Raw genomic sequence first — 24,826 nt, 5'->3', positions numbered from 1 at the left:
GCAAAAAACCCTAGAAGATATAAAGGCACTATGGGATGTAACTATTTAAAAAACATTGTTAATAAGGGCTTATTGTTTCCTGCTTTAAGGACATGCACCTACTCCTTTGTTTGAAAATTGCACTTGCTGCACTCAGCATCCATCTGTAAGTAAAAGAGGGGAGCTTAATGATTCTGCTCCTAGTTCAAATTATGTTGTCACGGAAGTATATATTGGATTGATGAAAATAGGTCAACCGTACAAAAAACAACACTGTTTCAACACTTCAAAAATTATTGTTATTTTTTAACATTATTTTTATGAATTGATTATTTTATTTAATTAACTCTTACTGTGGTGACACAATATGTATGCCCACAAAAAGTGGAAACGGCACTAAATTTAAATGTTTTTTAATGTAGAAAATTTATTTTGCATAAATCCGTAATGGGTGGATATAGAATGTTTACAAAATTATCATAAGCAGTTCTTCATGATGTTGTGCTAAACAATGTCAAATAATGCAACACAAACAAGCATCTCCATCTGAAGAGTATGAGTATTCTTATTAAAAAGCACTATTTTTTTGAAATATGAATAATGCTGTTACCAATGCTTGGCTCTGGTAAACAAGAAAAAAAAATGTACTTTTTACTTTTTAGCTTTTAATCAAGTAGTGATATAAATATTCAGCTGGAGTCCCATTTACTTAAAACCTAATAAAAATATTTAGTTACAGTTAAGATTCAAGTAGGCTATCTGTCCCATCAGCTGAATATGTGAAAGCAATGCATAACCTACCAAAAAAAAAAAAACCCCACAACACACTTGTATTCCTTAACTTTTTCACACTGCCTTCCAAACTGTTGTCAGCATAGATTAACACACCACAAAATTCTCATTCCATCTGCAGCAGATACCAGAAAGTAAAATATAGCTATATTAATCATGTATTTCTGTGCAGAATCTCTACAAAGTGATCTCAAATGCTTTTGTTTCAATGCCCTGGCACATCAACACACTCCCTACGAACAGAATGTTCTTCTACCTAGACACTGGCATATTTAGATGCACCAGGCTTGTACTAGAGGTTCAGTGTATTGTGTTCTATTCATCAGTTCCTTTTTACTACTGAAATGTATAGCTTTAATCATTAATAAAGATAGTAAAGGTGTATGGGAATACTGCCAATATATAAGATTTGCACTCCTCCCCTAGTTTAGGGATTTTTCTCCCATAAGCATTATTTCAGCTAGAGGAAGACAGCGGTGCTCAAGTCCCATTAGTTGAACCCAGCCTAAACTCACCACACTACCAAAAAGGGTAGTACTGTCTTCCACACACAGTTGTTTCAGCTTTGCTCCCTTTTGCCGGTGAACTGGATCAGGCAACTTCTCCCAGGTCAGTTACCTAATCTAGTTCATCATGCAGCAGACAAAGGATAGGGGGAACATAATATATACAATAGAAATAAATACCTAGGGCTATTTTTGCCTCTGCTTCCTATTTCTTTAAGCTGCCATAAATCCATGTTGCTGCTGAGACTGATCAAAGACCACAGCATCTGACCCTGCTTGAGCAGGGAGGTTGGACTAGATGATCTCCAGAGGTCCCTTCCAACCTAAACGATTCTGTGATTCTGTGATCTCTCATTCTCCCTTCTTTCTAACTTTAAGAAGGGTTTTAACCTGAAAAGATGTACAGCATGACTACTGATAAAAAATATTTCATTTTGGTAACTAAGAACATGTGTAATTGTCAACATAATGGAAACTATTTTCAATAGAAGTGAAAATCATGCTTGTGTTCATTTTCATACATTTTTAGAAATAAAATTTACATATAAAATTTGTTTCACTTGGGCAAACTCTTTTGAACTGCAAAAACTCTATGCATTTCATAACTTGTGAAACAAAACTTACTACAAAATGTTATGTCCTATATTATCATCTGACTCTTAAAAAAAAAAAATGTGAAGTTGTAAAATATTGAAAGTTTTAAAATATACTGAAAGGTTGTCCCTCAGGTGACTTGCATAGCTCTAACTTTCATACTTAACAGTTCTGGAATTGTTTATAATGAACAACATTCTGAAATCACATGACTTACGATGCTGAAAAGCGCATCCCTAAACGGCACTATCAGATTTTTAAGCAGTCTTGTGTTTTTCAGACAATAAGTAGCTTGTAATAATACAAAAACATTAATAAATAGCTTGTAACAACATAAAACAGTAATATAATTTAAAAGAGCATATGGTAATTGCAACGATACGTCTGGAGCATCTCTCTTCTGAAGAAAGGCTGAGAGAGCTGGGCCTGTTGAGCCTGGAGAAGAGAAGACTGAGAGGCAATCCGATCAATGTGTACAAGTATCTGAAGGGAGGGTGTCAAGAGGATGGGGCCAGACTCTTCTCCGTGGTGCCCAGTGACAGGACAAGAGGCAACGGGCACAAACTGAACCACAGGAAGTTCCGTCTGAACATGAGGAAAAACTTCTTCACTGTGAGGGTGACAGAGCACCGGACCAGGTTGCCCAGAGAGGTAGTGGAGTCTCCTTCCCTGGAGATGTTCAAAACCCACCTGGACACAATCCTGGGCAATGTGCTCTAGAGGACCCTGCTTGAGCAGGGGGGTTAGACTAGATGATTTCCAGAGGTCCCTTCCAACCTCAACTATTCTGTGATTCTTTATTAAAACTATTCTTTAAAATCTGTCTTTTCTGATGGGTACATCATGAGGTTTATTTTTACTGAGGAGAAAAGTAAGAGGAAACTTGACTTCTCTTTAACTAAATGGCTGTTTTCCCTCAGGAAACAGCATTTCCCCTCCTCTGCACTGGCTCATCCAGCATCAGCCTCCATTGTCCCTTCATACAGTGTGGTCATTTCTAAACTGGTGGTCTTCTACAAGATTGCCTCTAGATATCTGAGACAACATTCTTGTCTTTCTTCCTCTCAGTACTAATTCAGCTTTTCTCTTCAAAGGTTTTTCTCTTCATTTATTCCTTTTTCTCCTCCATTCCATAAGTTTTATAGATAACTTTTTTTGAGATATGATATCAAAAAGGAATTCCAAGAGCTACAGAATCACCATGCTGCAAGCCCTATCCTCTAAAGAAGTGCATATAAGCAGGATTTAAATTTGGAGAGAAAAATATTGGTATTCTCCTATGGCCTACCAAGAACCACAGGTCTACCCACAAGCTCAGTAGCCTGCTTGACATTAAAACAAAACTCCACTTACATTTAGTCATACAACTTTCATAATATAATCTCTCTGGATAAGCTCTCCATCAATGAACTAATTATAACATTACCTTTAAATTGCCCAAATTAGTTTTCTATTGAATACCTCATTCAGTTTAATGCAAATGTTCACACGTCTGATATACAAATATATCAGGTTGTCTGCAGACTTAAACTTCAGTAAACCAATTGACATGTGATTCATATTTTCAGAGTTAACTCTGCAAAGCCTAAAGCTTGGAAAGTAAAATTCAAAGCAAGCTCGTAATTCTTTGCATAACCTTGTAACACCTACAACAAAAAAATTCTTATGTGCTCCTGCTAGAGAGACCTCTGTAAGGCAATTCAGAAACTACACATAGACAACCCAGATTTTGTCACAAGTAATTCAATTCCTAATAGCTAAACAACAAGCTTAACGTTTAAAGTCAAGGTAATGCAATACAAGAAAGTTCCAAAAGACACATAAGGACAAAGTCCTATGATTTCAGTTATCACATAGAATGCCTACAGTCATTCATCCCTCCAAGTCTGAGAACGACATTCAAAAGTGTTTACTGTATAGAATCAAGAAAAGACAAAATCCAAATGCTGTTACAAGTATTTATAGACACCATACACAGACTTCAGTAATACTGTGTTTACATCAACTACTAAACATACATCCAAATAAGTACTAGCATTTCATAGATTTGCTGGTAACTTCTAGAAACGCATCTTGAAGGCTTTGAAGCTGACCACACAGGTTCCACTTTCAAGAGAGATAAATTAATCTCCAATTGTGCACCTGTTTTTGATAAGCCTTAGAGAACAACTATGAGGTTGATGTAGAAGGATCCCTATAGATATACTGGGGTCACAGACTAAACAGAGAAACATCCAGTTTACACCTTAAATTCTTCTCGAAATACATAAAGCAACAAATACACAGTATTTTGGGAATGTATGAAAAAGTATGGTAACAACAGCTCACACTACATGAGAACACACAAAACACAGAATATTAAAAAGAAAGACCTTGCAATACTACTTTGATAGTGAAATTTTCATTTATTTTTAATGGACAAAAACTAATCTATTGCCCAGTTTAATTTCAACTGTTGTAAAAGTTACTTGCTACTAACACATACACAGTATTTAAGTCACACTTACGTATTTGAAGTCACACTTACCTCTACCAATGCCACAGTCAAAATGAGGTCCATTTTTGAGTCTGGGAAAAGGGCATTCACTTGTGGAGACATTCCAATTAGTATGCAGTTAGTAACTACTGATATGACACTCATAGTTTCAAAAGCCAGCTGAAATAAAGCAAAATTAGAGTGTAGTTATGACCATCATCTCTAACTTACCAGTTTCCAAATTGCTCTGGAAAAATCTCTCTCTGTTCTTCAAATCCCCAGGAGGCCCATTACTTTAACTTTTTCCTTTCTTTAATCCTTTGACTTCTATAATATAGGATTCGTTCAATCGGTCCAGACTTTGTCAGCCTTGAGAACCAGCAAGGGCAAGATCAAAACAAGTTCTACAATATTACAAAGCCCACCTGGAACCCTGAGTTCTTCCTCCAATTAGGTGTCTGTGTGCGTGCGTGTGTGTGTACGCACACGTATGCATGCTGCGAAGAAGGTGAACAGTATTCTTTCACAATCTCATAGTATGTAAAGGCCTTGAGAAGTTATTTAGAGACCATTAACATCCTAGGTGCAGGTAATGTCAAATAACTTCCTGAAAAATCAGGAATAATCCAAAGGAAAAAAGTAGGTCAGAAGGCAATTTTATCCTTAGGAACTTCATGACTCAAGATAAAAAAGGTTGTGCATTCATCTGCAGTTGTATTCTTGAACAAAAATGTCTTTTAAAATGCAAAACTCCAAAAGGAACTAATAGTCCCGCATTAGTTCCAGCATTTTTGGAGGTTTTGGCTGAATATTAAGAGGAAGATGCAAGGATGGTTCAGAATATGTTTCTTAAATCACAGTTCTACAAGTTGGAATTTGTTTGGAAGAATAGGTTACACTTAAGTGCATGCAATTGCATGAGTATGTTTGTACTAATCAAGAACCTTCCTGAAGAGCTCAGTGAGGTATGTAACTGATTAGTGCCAAAGTATCGAATCTGCATTCTATTTTTATTTATTTTTTAAACAGTAAAGGTTGCCTATGTTGAATTGATTCTTATCAGGTCTTAAAACTCTCAGATGCTCTTGTCTACAGAGCCCACAAATGCCTGAAAAATACTACTGCAGTATGACAACTACTTCTGCAATATAATGGTTACCTATCCCAAGGACCTCTCTGGAACAAGACTGACATTAAAACGTAATGATCGTCACAAGGAATTAGCAGAAGCAACTTTTGCCCTGACAACAAAGTGCAGACTCAGCTCACCTGATAAAATAACTCCCATATCCCCTTAACAGAAATCCTTTAGCCAACATCCTAAGTTCTGCTGCCCGCATAAAAAAATTAGTAAAATTTTATGTTATTGTTTTTATTCACAAAACAAATGCATCTCTACTATTAGTTAAAAATCTACCCCCTTCAAAGAAAAAGCTTGACAGTCTTAATCTTTTTTTTTTTTAAACAATTTTTTCAACCTGCTCCCTAGACTGAAAAAAGCTATACTAGCAAAACTAAACACTGCTAACATACCTGCAGCTATATTTGGGACTTTGGTCTCTTCAGGGACCTACTTAGGGGAATCTCCTGGGGTAGGGCCCTAGAAGGAAGAGGGGTCCAAGAGAGCTGGTTAATATTCAAGCGTCACTTCCTCCAGGCTCAGGATCAGTGCATCCCTCTGAGGAAGAAGTCGAGCAAAGCGGGTAGGAGACCTGCATGGATGAGCAAGGAACTCCTGGCAAAACTCCAGCAGAAGAAGGAAGTGTACAGAATGTGGAAAAGGGGACAGGCCACTTGGGAGGAATACAGGGACGTTGTCAGAGCGTGCAGGGATGCGACAAGGAAGGCTAAGGCCCAGTTGGAATTACATCTGGCAAGGGATGTCAAGGACCACAAGAAGGCCTTCTTCAAATACATCAATAGCAAAAGGAAGCCTAGGGAAAACGTGGGCCCGCTGCTGAAAGGGGCGGGTGCCCTGGTGACAAAGGATACAGAGAAGGCAGAGTTATTGAATGCCTTCTTTGCTTCCGTCTTCACTGCTAAGGCCAGTCCTCAGGAATTCCAGACCTTGGAGAAAAGAGAGGAAGGCTGGAGAAAGGAAGACTCTCCCTTGGTGGAGGAGGATCAGGTTAGAGATCTTTTGTCCAAACTTGACATCCACAAATCCATGGGCCCCGATGGGATGCACCCACGAGTGCTGAGGGAGCTGGCGGATGTTATCGCTAGGCCACTCTCCATCATCTTGGAAAGGTCCTGGAGATCAGGAGAGGTGCCTGAGGACTGGAAGAAAGCCAATGTCACCCCAGTCTTCCAAAAGGGCAAGAAGGAGGAGCCAGGAAACTTCAGGCCTGTCAGCCTCACCTCCATCCCTGGAAAGGTGATGGAACAGCTCCTCCTGGAGGCCATCACTAAGCATCTGGAGGACAAGAAGGTGATCAGGAGTAGTGAGCATGGATTCACCAAAAGGAAATCATGCTTGACCAATCTGATAGCCTTCTACTATGGAATGACTGGCTGGGTAGATGAGGGGTGAGCAGTGGATGTTGCCTACCTGGACTTGAGCAAGGCTTTGGACACTGTCTCCCATCACATCCTCCTAGGTAAGCTCAGGAAGTGTGGGCTAGATGAGTGGACGGTGAGGTGGCTTGAGAACTGGCTGGATGGCAGAGCTCAGAGGGTTGTGGTGAATGGCGCAGAGTCAAGTTGGAGGCCTGTGGCTAGTGGTGTCCCCCAGGGGTCAGTCCTGGGCCCAGTCTTGTTCAATATATTCCTCAATGACCTGGAGGAAGGGACAGAGTGCACCCTCTGCAAGTTTGCTGATGATCCTAAACTGGGGGGAGAGGCTGACACACCAGAAGACTGTGCTGCCATTCAGAGGGACCTGGACAGGCTGGAGAGGTAGGCGGAGAGGAACCTCATGAAGGTCAACAAAGGCAAGTGCAAGGTCCTGCACCTAGGCAGGAATAATCCCATGCACCAGGACAGGCTGGGGGTTGACCTGCTGGAAAGTAGCTCTGCCGAGAAGGACCTGGGAGTGCTGGTGGACGGCAAGTTGACCATGAGGCAGCAGTGTGCCCTTGTGGCCAAGAAGGCCAATGGTCTCCTGGGGTGCATGAGGCAGAGTGTTGCCAGCAGGTGGAGGGAGGTGATCCTGCCCCTCTTTTCAGCCCTGGTGAGGCCTCCCCTGGAGTACTGTGTCCAGTTCTGGGCTCCCCAGTACAAGAGAGACATGGCCCTACTGGAGAGAGTCCAGCGGAGGGCTACCAAGATGATTAGAGGGCTGGAGCACCTCTCCTCTGAAGAAAGACTGCAAGAGCTGGGCCTGTTCAGCCTGGAGAAGAGAAGATTGAGAGGGGATCTCATCAACGTGTACAAGTATCTGAAGGGGGAGTGTCAAGAGGATGAGGCCAGCCTCTTCTCCGTGGTGCCCAGCAACAGGACAAGAGGCAATGGGCAGAAACTGAACCACAGGAAGTTCCATCTGAACCTGAGAAAAAACTTCTTCCCTGTGAGGGTGACAGAGCATTGGAACAGGTTGCCCAGAGAGGTGGTGGAGTCTCCTTCGCTGGAGATATTCAAAAGCCGTCTGGATGTGATCCTGGGCAATATGCTCTAGGTGACCCTGCTTGAGCAGGGAGGTTGGACTAGATGATCTCCAGAGGTCCCTTCCAACCTAAACGATTCTGTGATTCTGTGATTCTGTGACTTTTACAACCATAGCCTCATTAAACTGGTGATCACACCTCTGGTAAATATAGCTATGCCATCAGGATGTTGACAGCATAGACTTGGACTTACAAAATGCATAAGATGTTAAAACACAATCAGGTTTTTATATATACATTTTAATGACTTTTAATATTAAAAGGCTTCTGCTATAATTCCACTTCATGAACATCTATGTACCTGTCTAATTAACATTGTTTAGAATAATTAGTTTGCATTTTTTACGATACATGTTTCATTTAATGTTTCCTGACTTCACCTTTGTTATTTTCCAGTTGTTTCATTTGCTACCAACATCTAGAACATCTCCAAATTAAGGAAAGCTTATTGTGCCCTTTGTCTCCATTACATATCGTTAGAAAAGTTGTTAAGCAAAACTAGAACGTGGATCATCCCCCAGATGTCTCCTCCAACCCACTTCACACTCATTATCAGGCCACTGCTATTACAGGACACTAAAGTCTCTGGATATGATTTAAATATTCTTTTTCTTGTCAGAAACACCTCTGGTTTTGGAAAGGTTTTGCAGGTTTATTTTCAGTCTGAACTGGTTCACTGATGCAGTCCACTCATTGGGCCCCAAACTAGTCAGTATCAGCCTGACTGACTACAGGAGCAAACAACTGGTAACAGAAAATCCTTAACCTAGCACTACCAGCACGAAATTGTTTAGAAAGACTGCATCTTCAGGCTGTGCCTATAATGCAGTCAAAAGTATAGCTCCTGCTCACAGATCCAAGCTAGATTAAAGTTAGCTAGCTTAAGTAACCACAAAAGAGCACATACCTCAGTATCGCTTAAGCACACTTACCTATCTACTTTCAAATGTTTAAACCCTTGCTGATCTCCATGCTTCTGAGTCTACGTAAAGGTTACCATCTTTAAATTACATAGGCTGCAAAGAGTACCTCGTAGTATCTGGCAGCTTTGTCATCTTACAATTGAAACAGGAGTACAATATATACACATACAGGGACTAAAGAAAGGATTTGTTTTCTTTTTCAAAGGCAATTGAAAATGGCACGTGATCAAAAACTCTGTAAAAATCAGCACAGTTGGAGAGTATCCTAATAAAGTTTAAAAGTCACTGGTGGGTCAAACACATAGTATAAACATATTTGGTGAAACCTCACTTAAAATAAATGAATCAAAAAAAAATTTTAAAAAAACAAAGGTTACCTGCCAAACACCAATACTCGCTGTGGGTTCTGCAAACGGACGCTTGTAAACTCTACACATTTTTAAGGCATCAGAATATATCTCTGTGATGTTGTTTAGCACTGCAAAGATAGCTGCCAATGGGTAAACGCACGAAAAAAGACTCACATAGCCAAACTGTAAGAACAACTCCAAGTAATCATCAAAAGTACCCTGAAAAAGAGAGCAAAAATAATAAGACCTTTTACCTACATCAAAAACATGAAAAAAGCAGAATTAAGAATACGGTCATATGCAAGCTTCCTCACCCCAAATCAGTTTTTTCAAGTGACTGGTAGCAGAAAACAAAATATACTACCTCTAATTAATTTGGAATTATTTAATTATCCTAAAACTCCAAGAAAATGGAGGCCAGAGTTTTTCCTTTTGTCTAATGCACTTTCTGCACTATTAAAACTATTATCCTTATACGAAGTAACTGTACAAACAGATTCATCTATTCAAGCTCCTGAGTAGCTCAGTGAAACAGTTATTGAAAGTATGCTGCTGGATAGGAAAACAGCATCATATATTTAAACTGGCAGAACATTCTCATGATAGCAATGCAATGAGAAAAGTCTGAATATTTCAGACTGTCCATGAAAGACCTAACCGGAAAGATAGGTTGGTAGACAGAAAACTCCTTTCTGGTATTTCTGCTTGTTTATTTCAACATGATTGATCCAAAGTAGTTGCCCACTTGAAGGCTGGAATGACAGAATACAGCACTGACATCTAAAAATAACGAACGCCAACAAAAATCACTATTCTAGCAAATCTGCAAAGCATCTATCAGCTGATCTTTGAACTAAGAATGTGGGTACTTAACCGCTGAGTTAAGTATTCACATGTAGGTTATAAGACACATTTACGTATTTGTTCTATAGTATTAATACTAATTCTCCCTGACTGCAGCAATTAACTTACAAAACTAATGAACAAAACTCATTTTTAAAGAAAAAGTGTTTGTTGAACACAGGAATCATAAATGCTTTTCTGGCTGGTGAAATACCATCAATGAGCTAAACTGGGATCCAGCTATTTTGTCATTCCCATAGACCCACACATTTTCCTCTCTTTCAAAATGAAATATTAAAAGCAAAGACTTCATTTTAATGATGATTCTTACAGGCACTACATAAAATTGGTTTCAGTTGTTTTTTTTTTTTTTAACTGATTTTTTTCTGATTCTTTCTGTTAACCTGTCTGCCACGTCCAGCATCTAGTGCTCTTTCTTCAGCAAACAGAAGCAGTAGAAGCAGTAGAAGCCTGCAAGCTCAAAAAACAGCGCACACAAGTTGGGAGTTGTCATTAGCTGCATTCTACAGTCAAGCTCACTTTCAAATTGCATTATATAGCTGGGTCTGATAAACTGATCTGCAGGCTAGACCTTGAGAAGCTACCGAACTTTTAAAACCATTTAGATTTTTCCACAGAAATGTTTTCTATAAACTCTGAATTTTAGTTAGGTCTTCCTTAAGGACATTTATGCAGGATCATTCACTGGAGTGGCAGTCACATATTTGTCCCTGCTGTTATTTTCTCAGACATATGCTGCAGACAAAGAGCAAAGCTTCCCCTTCTACTCCTCCTTTCGGAAACTGCAGAGTACTCCTACTGCTTCCTCCCTTATTTCTTTTCATTTCCTTGCCCAGTACATATCAATGACTCTCAACACAGCAGAGCACAGAAAGAACAGGAGTGTTTCTTTCCCTTAATGAATTTATGGCACTTTATGCACAAAAAGAGGAGTCTGATCCGATGTTAAGAAAAAAATTCAAACTGTGCTATTATCAACCTCCTGTTCTCTCTTTCTCCCAGCCGCAAGAGAAGCACATAGCAAACTATGGCAAGAAGGAAACAAAATAAAAGAAACTCAGGGAAAAAATGATAGGAGAGAAGCAGCGATTAAAAAAAAAAAAAAAGAGGACTATTGGATGAAGCTTTCACATCTTAAGCAGGGTTAAGGCCTGGAGAAATTTGAGAAGTAAGGGAGAAAAGGGACAAATGTAAAAAAGAAAACTAAATGTTGAAGAGTAAACGAAGGAAGTAAAAGAAAAGGAAGGAGAAGAGACTGAAATACAGAATTCTGTCAAGATGCCTGCAAACATCAGTTACTAAACATAGTCAAATGCTTCCCCCTTGTGACAGATGTAATCCTAGAAATACTATTACCTGCTGATAGCTCACTGCTTGAGAACAAAACTGTGGTTTTATACTTCCTGCTCACAAGCACAGTGCAATTAAACTCTTCTGATTAAAAATATAATTAAGGCCTTGAATACACAGTACTTGTACTAAAACTAAGTCTAGAAGTGGATGTTTCAAAGGCCAAGTCAAAACTCTACTACTGACCTGTTGTGTCCCCTCAAAAAAATTACTCGGGCATGACTATACTATAGGTGCAGATATATTTGACCAGGCTCTGCACAAGAAGCACGAGGCAACGTGACCCAAGGACACCATGCTCGCTTTGTATACGCCAACTAAGAATCAGAAGTTAGCTCAGGTCTAAGAGGTACAGCTTTTTAGGTGAGGTATAATCAAAGCCAAATTCCAATACACACCTTTTGAACCTGTGCTGGTATATTTGCATGGCACAGTGCTGGACTGTGCCGATTTGCCAGTTCAGATAGACGCTAGCTTGGGGATTTCTGTTATATTCTTCATTATGAGATACAGATATGCTCCTTGTCTCTAAATCTATTTCCTCCTGTACAAAATATAAGAAGTACCAACACTCCCAGCAGAATAAAAGTATTAATGTTTGCACAATTTTTCAGCTGCAAGGGTAGTATTTCTTTTTCCTCTTCCCATTTCATGGCAGGAAGATAGGAATCTGATAGGACATTAAAAACAAATTCCAAACTGTGCTATTCTCCACCTTTTACATAAAATGTATGCTATTTACATATAATTCCTATTCTGTAAAAGTATAAAACACGGTCTTAAAACTCTTACGACTATGCTTGCAGCACCTGAAAAAGCAAGTCAGTCAGTCAGTTTGCAGGGCCTTAACATACGTACTGACGTCCATTTTGTCAGCTCCTATCGAAAAGTAAGGAATGAATTCCACGCAGTCGGGTAAACACCAAAAAAGCACAAAAAAATCCCAAAACAGAATTCAAAACATTAGGTAGAGGGTGGAGGGATGATAATTTACTGAGAAATATATTTTCTGAGAGAAATTATCAGTGTTAATAGGGCAATGCAATTATGTCCTAACATTTTGTGGATCGCAACAAGGAGGAAACTAAATTTATAGCTGCTAAGTCTTAAAAACAACGAATTCCTTCTGATAGGAATATATAAGTTTGCAATTTTAATACAATGCCTTGACTAGCATATACTGCTGAGTACAACAGAATAAATTTTGTTTCACAGAAGTCTATAAATGCTCATATATTATAGAACAGAAACTCTTAAACCTCCCTACCCTGCTGAGCCTAGTAAGCGCCACAGTTGGCATTCGGGAGATGTCACAAAGAAATTTAATTGGGAAGTATTGAATCACACAGTCCCACCCAAAGAGAAAGACATTGGACTTTCCCTTGCAAGAGATAATTTCGGCATTAGAAGGTGTCTCCAGAAGAGCAGCTTATACCAAAGAACTGACAGAAGCGATGAAACATTTCAGAAACAAAAACTGCTATCCTACCTTATAACGAGAAGCAAACAATTCCTTATTGTGTTCTGCTCTTTGTTTCTAAAGCGTGTCCTATGATTACTGCCCAAAACCCAAAGCGTTCTCATCACATATTCAAACTCCCTTCAAAAATGAAATAGCTTGTTCTATTACAAAGCACCACAGTGCAGCTACCTATAATTAACCTGAGGCTACCTTTCAGCAACCGGCAATCTAACAACCTGTACTGTAACAACATATAAGCAACGTACAAAATAGGTGCCCATTTCTTTTTCCAAGTTGACTTGCTCAACTAAAGAAAGGTCCATGTCTGTTTTCTGAGAATACATTCTCTTCTTCATCCTCTTCTTATGCCTCTTTTGTAGCCAGTACGGAAGGAAGGCTTCTACAAACTGATTAAGGATCTGTGAAGTTACCAGCAAAGTGGCCAAGCTCTTAAAATAAAAAATAAGAAAAAAATTAATATATCTGTGATAAACCTATCATCATTTAAAATTCTGTGCATCTCCATAATGCTGTAAGTTGTTATAGTATGACAAAAGCAGACCATTCTATCAAAATATGGCAATAGCATATGATAAGAACAGCTGCTCTAGTTCCTGCTCTTTGCTATATGCTGACAAGGACTAAATAGGAGTTAGATGCCTAAAAATTTTGTGAATCTGGGTCTAAGCTTCCAGCTTCTACAAAGTTCAATGAAGAATGAAGAATAAAGGTATACACATAGCGACAATAATAACAGAATTAAACAAGGAGCTTAATCTGTAAAGTAAGAGAAATTATATCTCTTATAACAAAGGAATAATCACTGTCTAGAGTCTTGGAAAGTATATGGGAAAACGGAGAGGATTATTAAAAAATAAGACAAAATTAATTTCAGACAGTACGATGCAGGAAACAGACTGCCTTTTTTTTTTTTTTTTTAAAGAAAATCAGAAGTAAAATAAAAAGCTCTTTAGGTTTCTTGGGAAGAAAGGATGCTCCTTGGAAAGTATAAAACAAAAACTTAGAATTTCTTCTTTTAATATCTTTTCCTCTTGCTTTTTACCATAAAGTGCAGGCAATTACACGTCTGGTTGATAGCAGTTTTGCTGGAGATCTCTTTAGAGGAACACGGCTCTTGAGCTGCAGTTCTTGTTGCTTTGTTCATTTATATTTAGAATAAAAATTTTTTCCTTCCTTCATTTTCATGCATTTGAGTTAAAAGATGTTAACAACAGAAATTTTAAATATTGACTACAAATTATTTTTCCTCTTGTTTATTCTCAACTCCTTGTTGTAGATGTAAACGTAATCAGTGTCTCAGGAAGAGCATCACAGAGAAAACAATTTTCTAATGTAAAGAGAACGAATGGGGAAATGCAAATTTTCCAGCCTCATCTGTATGAGGTAATGATCAATTAATTTGAAAATAATTCCTCATTTATATGGAGGAAAAAAATTGTTCTACATTGTTGTGTTATGCTTCTGCGACTGTGCAAACGGAACTACAATATGGAAATAGCATTTTTATGAAAATATTAACTTGACAATGAATATATCATATATATTTAGAAAAACAACTGAAAATCAAGTCCTAAAACTTAAGTCAATTCTTTATCTTCCTAGATGCACCAGTGTTCTTAGACATTCTTGGAACTCACCTGTCTCAAAAGCTTCATATCAAACAGCACAAAAGCAATGTAGAAGAGAGATGCAAAACAATTTAAGAAGTTGAACTGCAAATAAAAATATCTGTTATTATTACTCAAGCAAAAGTTCATGGCCTGACAACAAATACAGAACATCATCTAACTTGAGAGTTACCTTGACTAAAAGTTTTCATGCAAATATAAATTGTCCATTAAAAAATGTCTTTACCATTTTTAAAATTTAGGTGAGAAAAATCTCATTTTTGATATTTCTCCTGTTCATATTTTCTGTAGGTAAGCTTAATGCTCTCCTGAACTACATTTCAATTACGAAATGTGAATATTAAAAATACCTGTCACCATCTACTTAACTTTTGGCAGTTTCCCCATAAGCAATGCAATAAAACGGACATGCGTGGTCTTAAGTTAGACTGATGTTTTTTCCAAGGAAATACTTTATCAAAACATACTTGTTGGATGATTCATCTCTTAATATGTACAACTGTCTCTCAATATATGTTAGTTGCATATTATGTTTATTCACTTCAAGAGGTTTTATGACCAAGAGAAACATTCTCTACTTTTAAATATCACAGAAGGTACCTGAAAATCAGAATCGAGCTCTGAAGTGGGAGAAAACTCTTCCTAATTGCTAGCAGTGCTGAAGCTCCTTTTCTGGAGCGTATAGACAACAGAGATACTATTTCTGAGTGCAGAAAAACACTCTTGCAAAGCCAAAATGAAAAATCAGCACTTATACTTGACATTTTATAATTTAAGAATTCAAATTATTTTTTATAAATTTCCTATGGGAACAAGAAATTGTGTTATTTTTTCAGAAAGGCAAGTGGAGGCAAAGCTTAAATGAAACATACAAGAGCTTCACCTCTAGAGGTTACCAGTGACAAAAGGTTCATCAAACAGATAATTTTCTAAATAAGACACTTCAAAAATTTCCCAAAAAAGCAAACTTTGGGAAAAAAGTGGAGGGGAAAAAAAAAGAAATTAAAAAAAGGAATTTGAAAACAGAGTTACACAATCTTTCCAGAACAGACAGAGAGGATAGTCTCCAAATCAGCCAATCTTTACAGCTTCTTCTGCCAAAAATCTTACATGGAAACTCAGGATTTACAATACAGTTCCTTAGAATTAGTGTTGCAACTGGATATACACCTAAAATAGCAACCAGACATACATATATACACACTTATACACACACACACAAGCAACTTTCTCCGAGCCACAAAGTAAACAGATCACTATATAGTATAAATTACATAGCTGCAGACTGAGAGATGTATATCCAGCCTCCTTTCACTGGGTGTCTGAATGTTACTACAGGTAGAAGTTAATGCATAAACTTTTTACAATAGAGTTTCCATAACATCTTGTAAAAACTGCAAGGAAGAGTTCCCATTTGAAGCCAGGATCACATCAATTAACAGAAAAACTTACATACTCAGAATCCTAATGAAAGAATCTCAACTTACAATATTGGAAGAAAATAAACCAAAAAAATCCCAAAACAAACAAACAAAAACAAAGAAAAACCCAGCTCCCCACTATAAAGAGAGACATCCAAAACAGTCCAAAAGTTACTGGAAGTGCAACAGAAATTCAGTTTACTCTGATGCTTATGCTAGTATTCGGGGTTACACAAAATCATAGATCAGAGAAGGAATGCTAGGAAAGCACTAACACAGCATATCACAAGTTCTCATTTTAAATAATCCGTAAAAGCTGCTAATACTACATACTTACTACTAAAACCTTCAGAATTAAGTGATTCTGATATGAAGACTCCAGCCTGTGATTTTCTAAAATATCAACAAAATTATTAATTAGTAAACAGTAAATGCACATATATTGACACCAAGTTATACAAAAAAGCAAACAGGTACTTTTCCCCTGTCTAGAAGTTATTTAAGTGATAGTTTATAGGGAATCATTCCCGCAACATTTCATTGGGAAAAGAATTTATGCTGTACCAGTACCTCACTTAACCTGTCAAGTTCATCTGATGCACAATACTGACATACCACCTTTTCCTACTGCAAAGCCTTTCCCTTTTACAACATCTTTCTTACTCAGGGCAGCTGTTTTATAACAGAAAAACAGTTGAATACTCTTAACGCTTAATAAATTGTGACTGGTCATTTATTTTTCTTTGGCTGAAACCAAATGCAAAACTAATCAGAATACATTACGAAAAATAACAATACAGGATCTGATTCAAACCCCACAGAAGTTCACAGAAATCTTCCCACTCATTTCCAAGGACTTTGAAACCCCTAAGTCTCAAAGCAAGACTAAATCACAAAGTTCAGCAGATCCACTACTCATAAAATTAAGATCTTCAGTTCATTCAAGATAAACGTGAAATGCTGATGTTTTAAGGGGGAAGTTATTGCAGGGAGGTAGGTGGGGAAGGAGGAGTGGGAAGTGAATGAGGGATGATTGCCTATTTCTTTCTGCTCTTTTGTCAGATCACACCTTTAAGGCCCTGCCTAAACAGTAACTGAATGAGGAGACAGCATATTAACTTCAGCTATGTCAACAGGGCTGAAAAAGAGATTGTTGCCTACTAATCTTGTTCAGGGCAGAACAGCAGAGTTCATCTCTGATAAAGAGAAGTTGGGCCTGACACATGGAAGATGCTCTCAAGAGACTGAATGGGATTTATATGTTTAGCTTCCACTTAATGATAGCTTCTCATAATAAATGGGTGCAAGAGGTATGCTTAAAAATACCCGGGCCTTTCAAATCCACAAACCAAGTCAGTGATTCAATGAGCATGTCTTCAGTAGCAATAAAGTATCAGCAGATCCTGCAGCTCCTCCAGTCACCTGCTCCCATAACCAGACTCTTTCCTATGCTTTACCAGTTTAGCTGTATAGGCCAGATCTTAGCTGAAAATAGGCCAGGTGGGAGGAGATGTGGGGCAGCCAGATGAGCTCGTCAACCTGTTCACAGCATGGAAGCATAAACACACTGGATAGCACAGAAGAACAAGCTGTCAGCGCAGCAAGCTGCATAAAAAAGCTTGTAACAGCAGTTTAACTCCAAAGGAAAAAATAAAAAGTGCTCTAGTGCATGATGGCCCCAATACAGCTAGATGCTCAGTCAAAAAAATAACAAGAGTTTCACCCTACACAGGCCCAAGAGAATATAATCTGCCTCTCTGCTCAACTTGATCTGAACCAAAGTCAACTGGTAGACTTGTTAACTTGTTGCAAAGTGTGACAAACTGACTGTATTTTCCCCTTAACCTTACATCGCAAGTCCCCAAAGGCCTTCAGCCCCTGGAGCACGCTTACAAGGACAGGGTGGAATGTCAAACAGAGCAACAAGTAGAGAGTACGCAAACATTTAAACCAACCTGATTCATTTCCACTGCCAGAAGTGGAAAAAGCCCCTCTCATTTTCTTCCTGACAACAGTTCTTCACTCAAATCGCCTGCTCTCAACTTGCACATCTCCTGTTGTTAACTGTAGCACTTGTCAAACATTTCTATCAGCCAACCCAAATCATGAACTCAAGAGAAAACTAACTTTCCCTTTCTTACCCTCTACTCTCCCCCAAGTAATTTTTCTCAAGGTGAACATGATGCACAGAAGAGTCTGACAAACACCAGAGCCAACAGTAAGTTAGAAGCATGCAACCAGGAGCAAGGAAAGGAAGGAAAGAAGGAAAAAGCTTAAAAATGGGACCTCCCCTTATCAGTAAGGACAAGTTGTTAAATTAGCTCATTTCTGTAGGTGAAACTGCAGTCAGAGCAATCTCAGGTGTCAGAATCAGTACAGGCATTCTATCACAGTGCACCTACCAAGTTATTAAGCAATAAAATAGAGACCAACTGCCTTGGGTAGGATGCCACATTAACAGGACTACCGTTTTTGATATCCCAAGCTAACTTGGTTACCTGTTCAAGGCATTTCAGTCTGCCTGATCAGCACAACTTGGCATTTTGCACAAAGGCTTTTCCTTGCAATATAATAAAAGAAATGAAACAAGGCAGTCAGCTGAAACCTACACAGGACTCTATAAGTCATTGTTAAAATAATAACCTTTGGACAGTCATAAACAAATCAAGAGCTTGCTTCCTTTTACTATGGCTGCTGTCAAGTTCAACTTGCTGAGCAAATCACTTTGGCATGTGTAACTAATCCTGCTTCAAAACTTCTTTTCATTTTGTCTTCTATACTCATCTCCCTTTTGCTTAATCTTTCTTAGGGTGATTTCCTGGGTCTCCAGCTTCAATGATCTGGATTCTGCCCTGTAAGCGTATGCCATACTGAGCTATATAAACCATTTAAAAGCCCCTTAGCTTCATCTGTTAACTCATTCTGACGTTGAGCACATACATCCATAGAAGTGTTAAGATTCAAAATAAACGCTAACATTTCACTATGGTTATGCTTGATTACAAAACCTAAGACCCAATTTATTATATATAAATCACGTGCACAGAGAAAAAAGACAAGCTGTTGAAACACTGCTCTTCTGAGAGTGCCCAATGGAAAATCTTTTAATAGGGACGTGAAATGTTGGTCTTTAACACGTGTATCATATACACACAAACCCTCCTATGACAATTTAGTTCACGTTTTTAGATTTGTGCTATTATCTTAGTGCCTCTGTCCTCTCCATGGATATATCAGTAGACTAAGATGTGTTCATCAAACCTAGACTGTAGTTGAACACCACCACTGGATGTGAGCTGTCAGGACAGCCTCTCTTGCCATCCAGCTCTGAATGTCCACCCTCACGTTCTGACCTCTTCCCTTTTGTCAACGCTATGGCTAATATAGCCACACACAAAGCAAAATCAGGGAAGGTGGACTTCTGTATCGGAGGCAGAGGGAGACTCAGGAACGCACGATCACCCCTCCTGTTGGCAGCCTAGACTCAAATCAAATTAAATCAAACATGAAACTGCAGCCTCAGAACACTGGAAATAAGAAATGTAAGTTAAAACAGCCCTCTCTTTTATCCCATTACAAAAATCTACTGCAGGAAATCTCTTTAGCATTCCAGTGAACAAGAACTCACAGAAATGTACTCTACCAAGGCATAAATCCTAAACATTTGAGATGCTACGTTTTTATGCAAAAGGAGGAAGAATAAATAAGTTTCTTACCCCATGAGGTTAAGAATTCAGCAGCATACCGATAGATACGGTTCATAATTTCAATCACAACAGCATAGATGATACTGGGGACAAACAGCATCAAGCTGCTGAAGCTAGATTCATTCTCCTTATGATAATCCAGAGCCCACTGTTCCAAGTCAAAGTAAATCATCATTACATAGAATGAGACGTAGAGGCAAAGGCACACAAACGGCAAGGATACCAGATAAATTCGTATCTGTCTTCTAATACTGGAATACACTGGTTCTTCCCTCCCAGTGACAGGATTAATACCCAGAACACCATGAAACCCTGGCCTTGGTTCTTCAAACTGCCGCTTCATCAACAGGGTCCCCCAACGGTATGTCATCACGGCGCAAAATCGCTTCCAAACTTCCAGAATCACAGTGGACCAGAGCAGATTGAACATCGCAAACATTACATATTTGTCATAGTCTTCCCAAGCAAACATATAATAAGGAATCCCAATGACAGCCATTGGAATCAAAGCAAATGTGAAGTATTCCAAGAAGCCAAAGTAGAGAGCAATGGTTTCACCAAAGTAGCAGCGTATTTCATCTGCAGAGAAAAAACAAAGCAAATAAGCCTATACTTAACACAGATGTCAGCATATCAAACTTGACTTCACGTGAAGTCCATGGCCCAAACTTCAGTTCTCTAAATATTACAACCAATATTATCGCTTTTTTATTCCTCCTTCTCCCATGTTCCAAAAACCCAGAACGGTTATTCAAATTAAATGTGTGTGCACACACGTGCATGTGTATATATATTACACACACACACACACACACACACTGGCAGTAGGGAAGTCAAATATCCCAATACCTGCAATACCAGCACGAAATATCCAGAGAAAAGCACTAGTATTCTTGAAAACAGAATCTGTTAATGAATAACTAGATAGATACCAAACTTTAAGAGGGAATGACATCTGACTTTTGAAGCTTCTCATTATTATAAGCAGACCTGGGAATCAAATTTCTCTCAGCTTGTTCAGGGTCAGAAGGACTAATTGTGCTTTGCCAGGCCTCAGTGAAATAAAGGAAGAGATGGAAAGGCATACAGAATTCAGACGTCAAAAACAAGTCCGATAGAGAATGTCAGCCTGGGTGCGCTTCTAGCTGACGACTGATAACGAAACGCATACTCGCTGTAGTCTCTCAGGTCGTCTGCTCAGGTATTCTGAAGAGCTGGAAAGTGCACTACTAATGGATATACCTCACGATGGATTCATTATTTCTAAGGAAGAATTTTACTACTAAAAAACTGTAGGAGCATAATCCATCATTATCTAGAAGTGACACCACGTAAGACATAGGAATGCCTAGCAAACCAAAATTTAGAATATTGACATCTATTTACCTTTGCCTCCTTGGAAAATCAGATGATTTATGCTTGTAGGCTGCTACTACATATTCCCCCATGCAATAAAACAGCCATGGCATGATGACCTCTGAATTGACACTACTAATAGTCTCCACAAAATGCTAGCACATAAAAGCTCATGTGCAATACCAGAATATTCTTACGGTATAATATGGTTTGTGAAACAAAGCAGTAGAAGTTCATAATTGCCAATCACTTAAGTCTCCGAAGGCAAGATGGAAAGGCAAACAGAGAGAAGAATCAGCACTCCAACATCCCTCTCAAACTTATTTAATAATAAATCTTTGATTAAATAGGCGTCAGCCATTAGCATCATTTCACACCCCAAAGGCACCACATGAAAGAGATCCCTAAATTAGAGCAGGTGTAACAAGGATCTTGGGATTTACTTTGAAATTTCATGTGTATTCAATGCCAGTCAAACAAACTCTCCTGTATAAATAAGAAAAAAGCACAACAGTAAGAGCCTGTAATCAATTACTCTGGAAGCAGGGCATTACCGAGCCAGATCTTTAACTTTCTATAGCTGAGGAAAAGGTCTCAAGTAACTGCTGGACCAAGAGATAAAAAAAAATCAGGTAAACTCCCAAATCTCTGTTTTCTTATTTTTAGGTAAAGCGTACAATTTCAGAATCCAGAACTTAACTCTTTGCACTGCCGGACTAAAACTAGTTTTCATTTTAAGCTTATTTAGTGTGCAAAATACACTCAAGTGTAAGCGACAGACAATAATACACAGCTTTCATGAAGACAATGAATCTAACTCAAATAGTTGTAAACACTGATGGAAGGAAGACTCTGTTATGTGCAGGCTGTTGCGAAAAAGGAAGCTTACAGACACTTAATCTGCAGACTCTGAGCCATCAACTTCACAAGTCTTGAACCGCTTCAGAGAATTACACTAGGAAGGCTGATGGAGAGAAAACCTGCCTCACTGAGACAGACCAATTAGCCCCCATAAAAGAAGGCAGCTCAGAGGAGCAATGTGCCCATGGAACTCAGAGAATGTAGTAAGCGACTGGCCACAGAAAAGCAAAGAAAGCTGAATTTATTTCAACATAAAGGGGACCAGAGGATAGCCTTTGTCTTAGATAAATGGTAAGACCAGCTGAGTGGATCAATTGTTGTGTAAACAGTAACAGCAAGGCTAGGTGAAATAACAAATATTTTAGTTCACAATTACCAATAAAGCACCTTGCTGCAGAAAGCTGATATTAGAGGTGGTGAGCTGCAATTGATAAGCTGATGTGACAAGGTGCACTCTTAGTGAAACAACAGGCAACAGACCTCTTGGAACAATACTTACCTTCCACATAGGAGTGTCACTTCCCTAGTGGCTAAGTGCTGTAGTAGAAGTTGGGAAGGGCTTTCGGCCTTCTCACAGAAACTGAAGAGAAAAATTCTCCACAATCAAACTTTGCATTTTATTTGCAGTGGAGTTAAGTGTTCACGTACCTAAAGGTTGATAACCAATTTTGACTCGACCAAACCAGCTATGCCGGAGCTTTTTCAACTCTTCTCTGTCATGCAGTGGAAAAATCTGAACTAGGATATCATTGGTCAATAATCTTCTCACTAGAAAAAATAGTAATTAAAAAAAATCTAAGTACCTAGTACTCCTTTAAAATACAACAAAATTGATATGCATGCAAATGGATTATATTGTATGCTTAGCAAGGCTACTGCTCCTCTGAAATAAATTAATCGAGCACTTAATCTTTAAAACACATAAAATATCTGCAAGTTAGTTGAACGTTATCAATTATAGAAAGCATGAGCTCCAACTTTTCCTGCAAAGATTGTGTTGAAGTGCTGTCCACAGGAAGAGAAAGAGTAGTCTTTATCCATCTATTAATTATGCCCCAAGTTGGCAGTGCGATCAGTGGCACATTGAACATGAGGTGTCAGGACTCAAATGCCATGTATAGCTATGTGGAGAAACTTTCATACCACTTATTGTTTGGTCTGCCTATTTAATTTAAACAAAGAAAGACACACCAAAGTAAAATAAAATTGCAAAAAAGAAAACAAAAACTAACTGGAAAACGCCATTATTATATTTATTATGGGACACTAAAAGCATTTCTGAATGATAAATTTATTCTAATTCATCAATTACAATGCATCTCTACTGCAAACAAACCAAATATTCTACAACTTGTATTTAGCTTTTGTTAGCTATACTATCTATGTTGATAAGCCATTAACAAACTGCTCCGGAAGTAACAACTGTGGAAATATTGAAAAGCAAATAATTACAAAAATAGGAGAGGGGAGGCATGAGAAGTTAGATGATATATTTTCTTTCCATTTCTCATAAACATCCACTTGATATATGTAGAAAAATACCTACCTATATAAAAATTAACAATGTAAACTCATCCAGCATCTATATTTATATAGATTTCTTGAATCAGTGATACACACAGATCTTTGTCTTACTTAGGTGCCTAACGCTAATGAATAAAGACACTGTTACTAAAAGGACATACAGATATTAAAAGATAAACTGGCTCCTAGGAAACTGTAACATCTGTGCCAATGGACTATTTCAACTACCCTAAAAATAGCACTCACGCTCATTGCTCCTTTCTCCCACAAACAGAAGGACTCTCAAATCAAAGATGAGGATAAATGAAATCAAACTTGCTTCCTTCATATTGTGCAATTGGTGGCTCTGGAACACTATTATTGATTCCAATAGTTTTATAAGGAGACAATCCAAATATAACACTATCAAATATAAAATCACCAAATAAGATGGTTCCCGGCACACTCCTTCCAATGTCAGTAAATCGCTAATCTACCCGAGACAATAAATATAGTTCACGCTACTGGCATGCTTACTCCAAAAGAAGCAAAAACGACTTGTTATCTATTCATAGAAAAAGTAAATGTACTTCCATTCATGACTAAGTATTTATTTCAGCTATATCTTGTGGCTTTCCCACTTGTTAAAGAAATATTTTTTATACAAATATTTTGGGTATTATTTATAAAAATAATGGATGACATCAATTTGAACGAAAGTTATAAACAACTAAAAAGAACCTAAGACCAGAGTCTGTCTCACAGAAAAACTCAAGCTGGAATGGCCCTCTGGAAGTCATCTGGTCCAACCTCCTGCTGAAAGGAGGTCCAGCTTATATCAGGCTGCTCAGGCCTTTGTCCAGTCAAGATGTGAGAATCTCCAAAGACAGAATTTCCATAATCCCTCTAAGCCCCTGTTCCAATGTCTGATTACCCTCACTATGAAAAACATTTTCTTAGTGCCTATTTGGAATTTCCCTTGTTACAATATGTGTCCATTGCCTCCTATCATTGTGCCCAACTCTAAGAAGAGAAAATGAAGTTGATTAATATTAGTGTGACTTTAAAGTCTGAAGGTTTTCTCTTCACTGCAGGAAAATATTAAATTCTTTTCACCATGAACAACGTCATAAGTCAAGGAAGTGCGTTACAGACAAATTACATTACTTACCAATTGATTTTCCTGGATATAGCTTTGCCTGAGGATACCCAGGGATCATTTTTTCATCTTTAGCTCTCAAATTTTCAAGTTCATGTTTGATGATATACTGACATTCTGCCATTGTAAGGAAATTGTGATTATCATCTAAATAAAAAAAAAAAAGTATGAAATTTTGTGGCATAGTAAGACAACCCTAGCAACAAATAACCAGAAACAGAAAAAAAATTATTACACGACACAACTGCAGCCAATCAATATTTGCTAGC

At 38.2% G+C, this 24,826-nt stretch overlaps 1 protein-coding gene across 5 annotated transcripts in view; it reads right to left on the bottom strand.

Moving 5' to 3' along the window:
• ANO10 (anoctamin 10) overlaps window positions 1-24,826 on the bottom strand; it is a 133,183-nt gene that overhangs the window by 101,887 nt on the left and 6,470 nt on the right. For all 5 annotated transcript variants that reach the window (XM_068935542.1, XM_068935544.1, XM_068935545.1 and 2 more), the window contains 8 exons: window positions 24,570-24,704; window positions 22,544-22,663; window positions 19,688-20,257; window positions 16,309-16,364; window positions 14,560-14,634; window positions 13,168-13,350; window positions 9,253-9,444; window positions 4,399-4,527 (listed from right to left, as the gene is read on the bottom strand). In XM_068935542.1, coding sequence (XP_068791643.1) covers window positions 4,399-4,527; window positions 9,253-9,444; window positions 13,168-13,350; window positions 14,560-14,634; window positions 16,309-16,364; window positions 19,688-20,257; window positions 22,544-22,663; window positions 24,570-24,704 — 1,460 coding nt within the window. The remainder of the gene's footprint in view (window positions 1-4,398; window positions 4,528-9,252; window positions 9,445-13,167; window positions 13,351-14,559; window positions 14,635-16,308; window positions 16,365-19,687; window positions 20,258-22,543; window positions 22,664-24,569; window positions 24,705-24,826) is intronic.

This window comes from Struthio camelus, chromosome 2 (assembly GCF_040807025.1).
Source record: "Struthio camelus isolate bStrCam1 chromosome 2, bStrCam1.hap1, whole genome shotgun sequence".
Lineage (NCBI taxonomy): Eukaryota > Metazoa > Chordata > Aves > Struthioniformes > Struthionidae > Struthio > Struthio camelus.
Note: the sequence above shows the minus strand (reverse complement) of the source record. Positions and strands in the feature narration are given on the sequence as shown.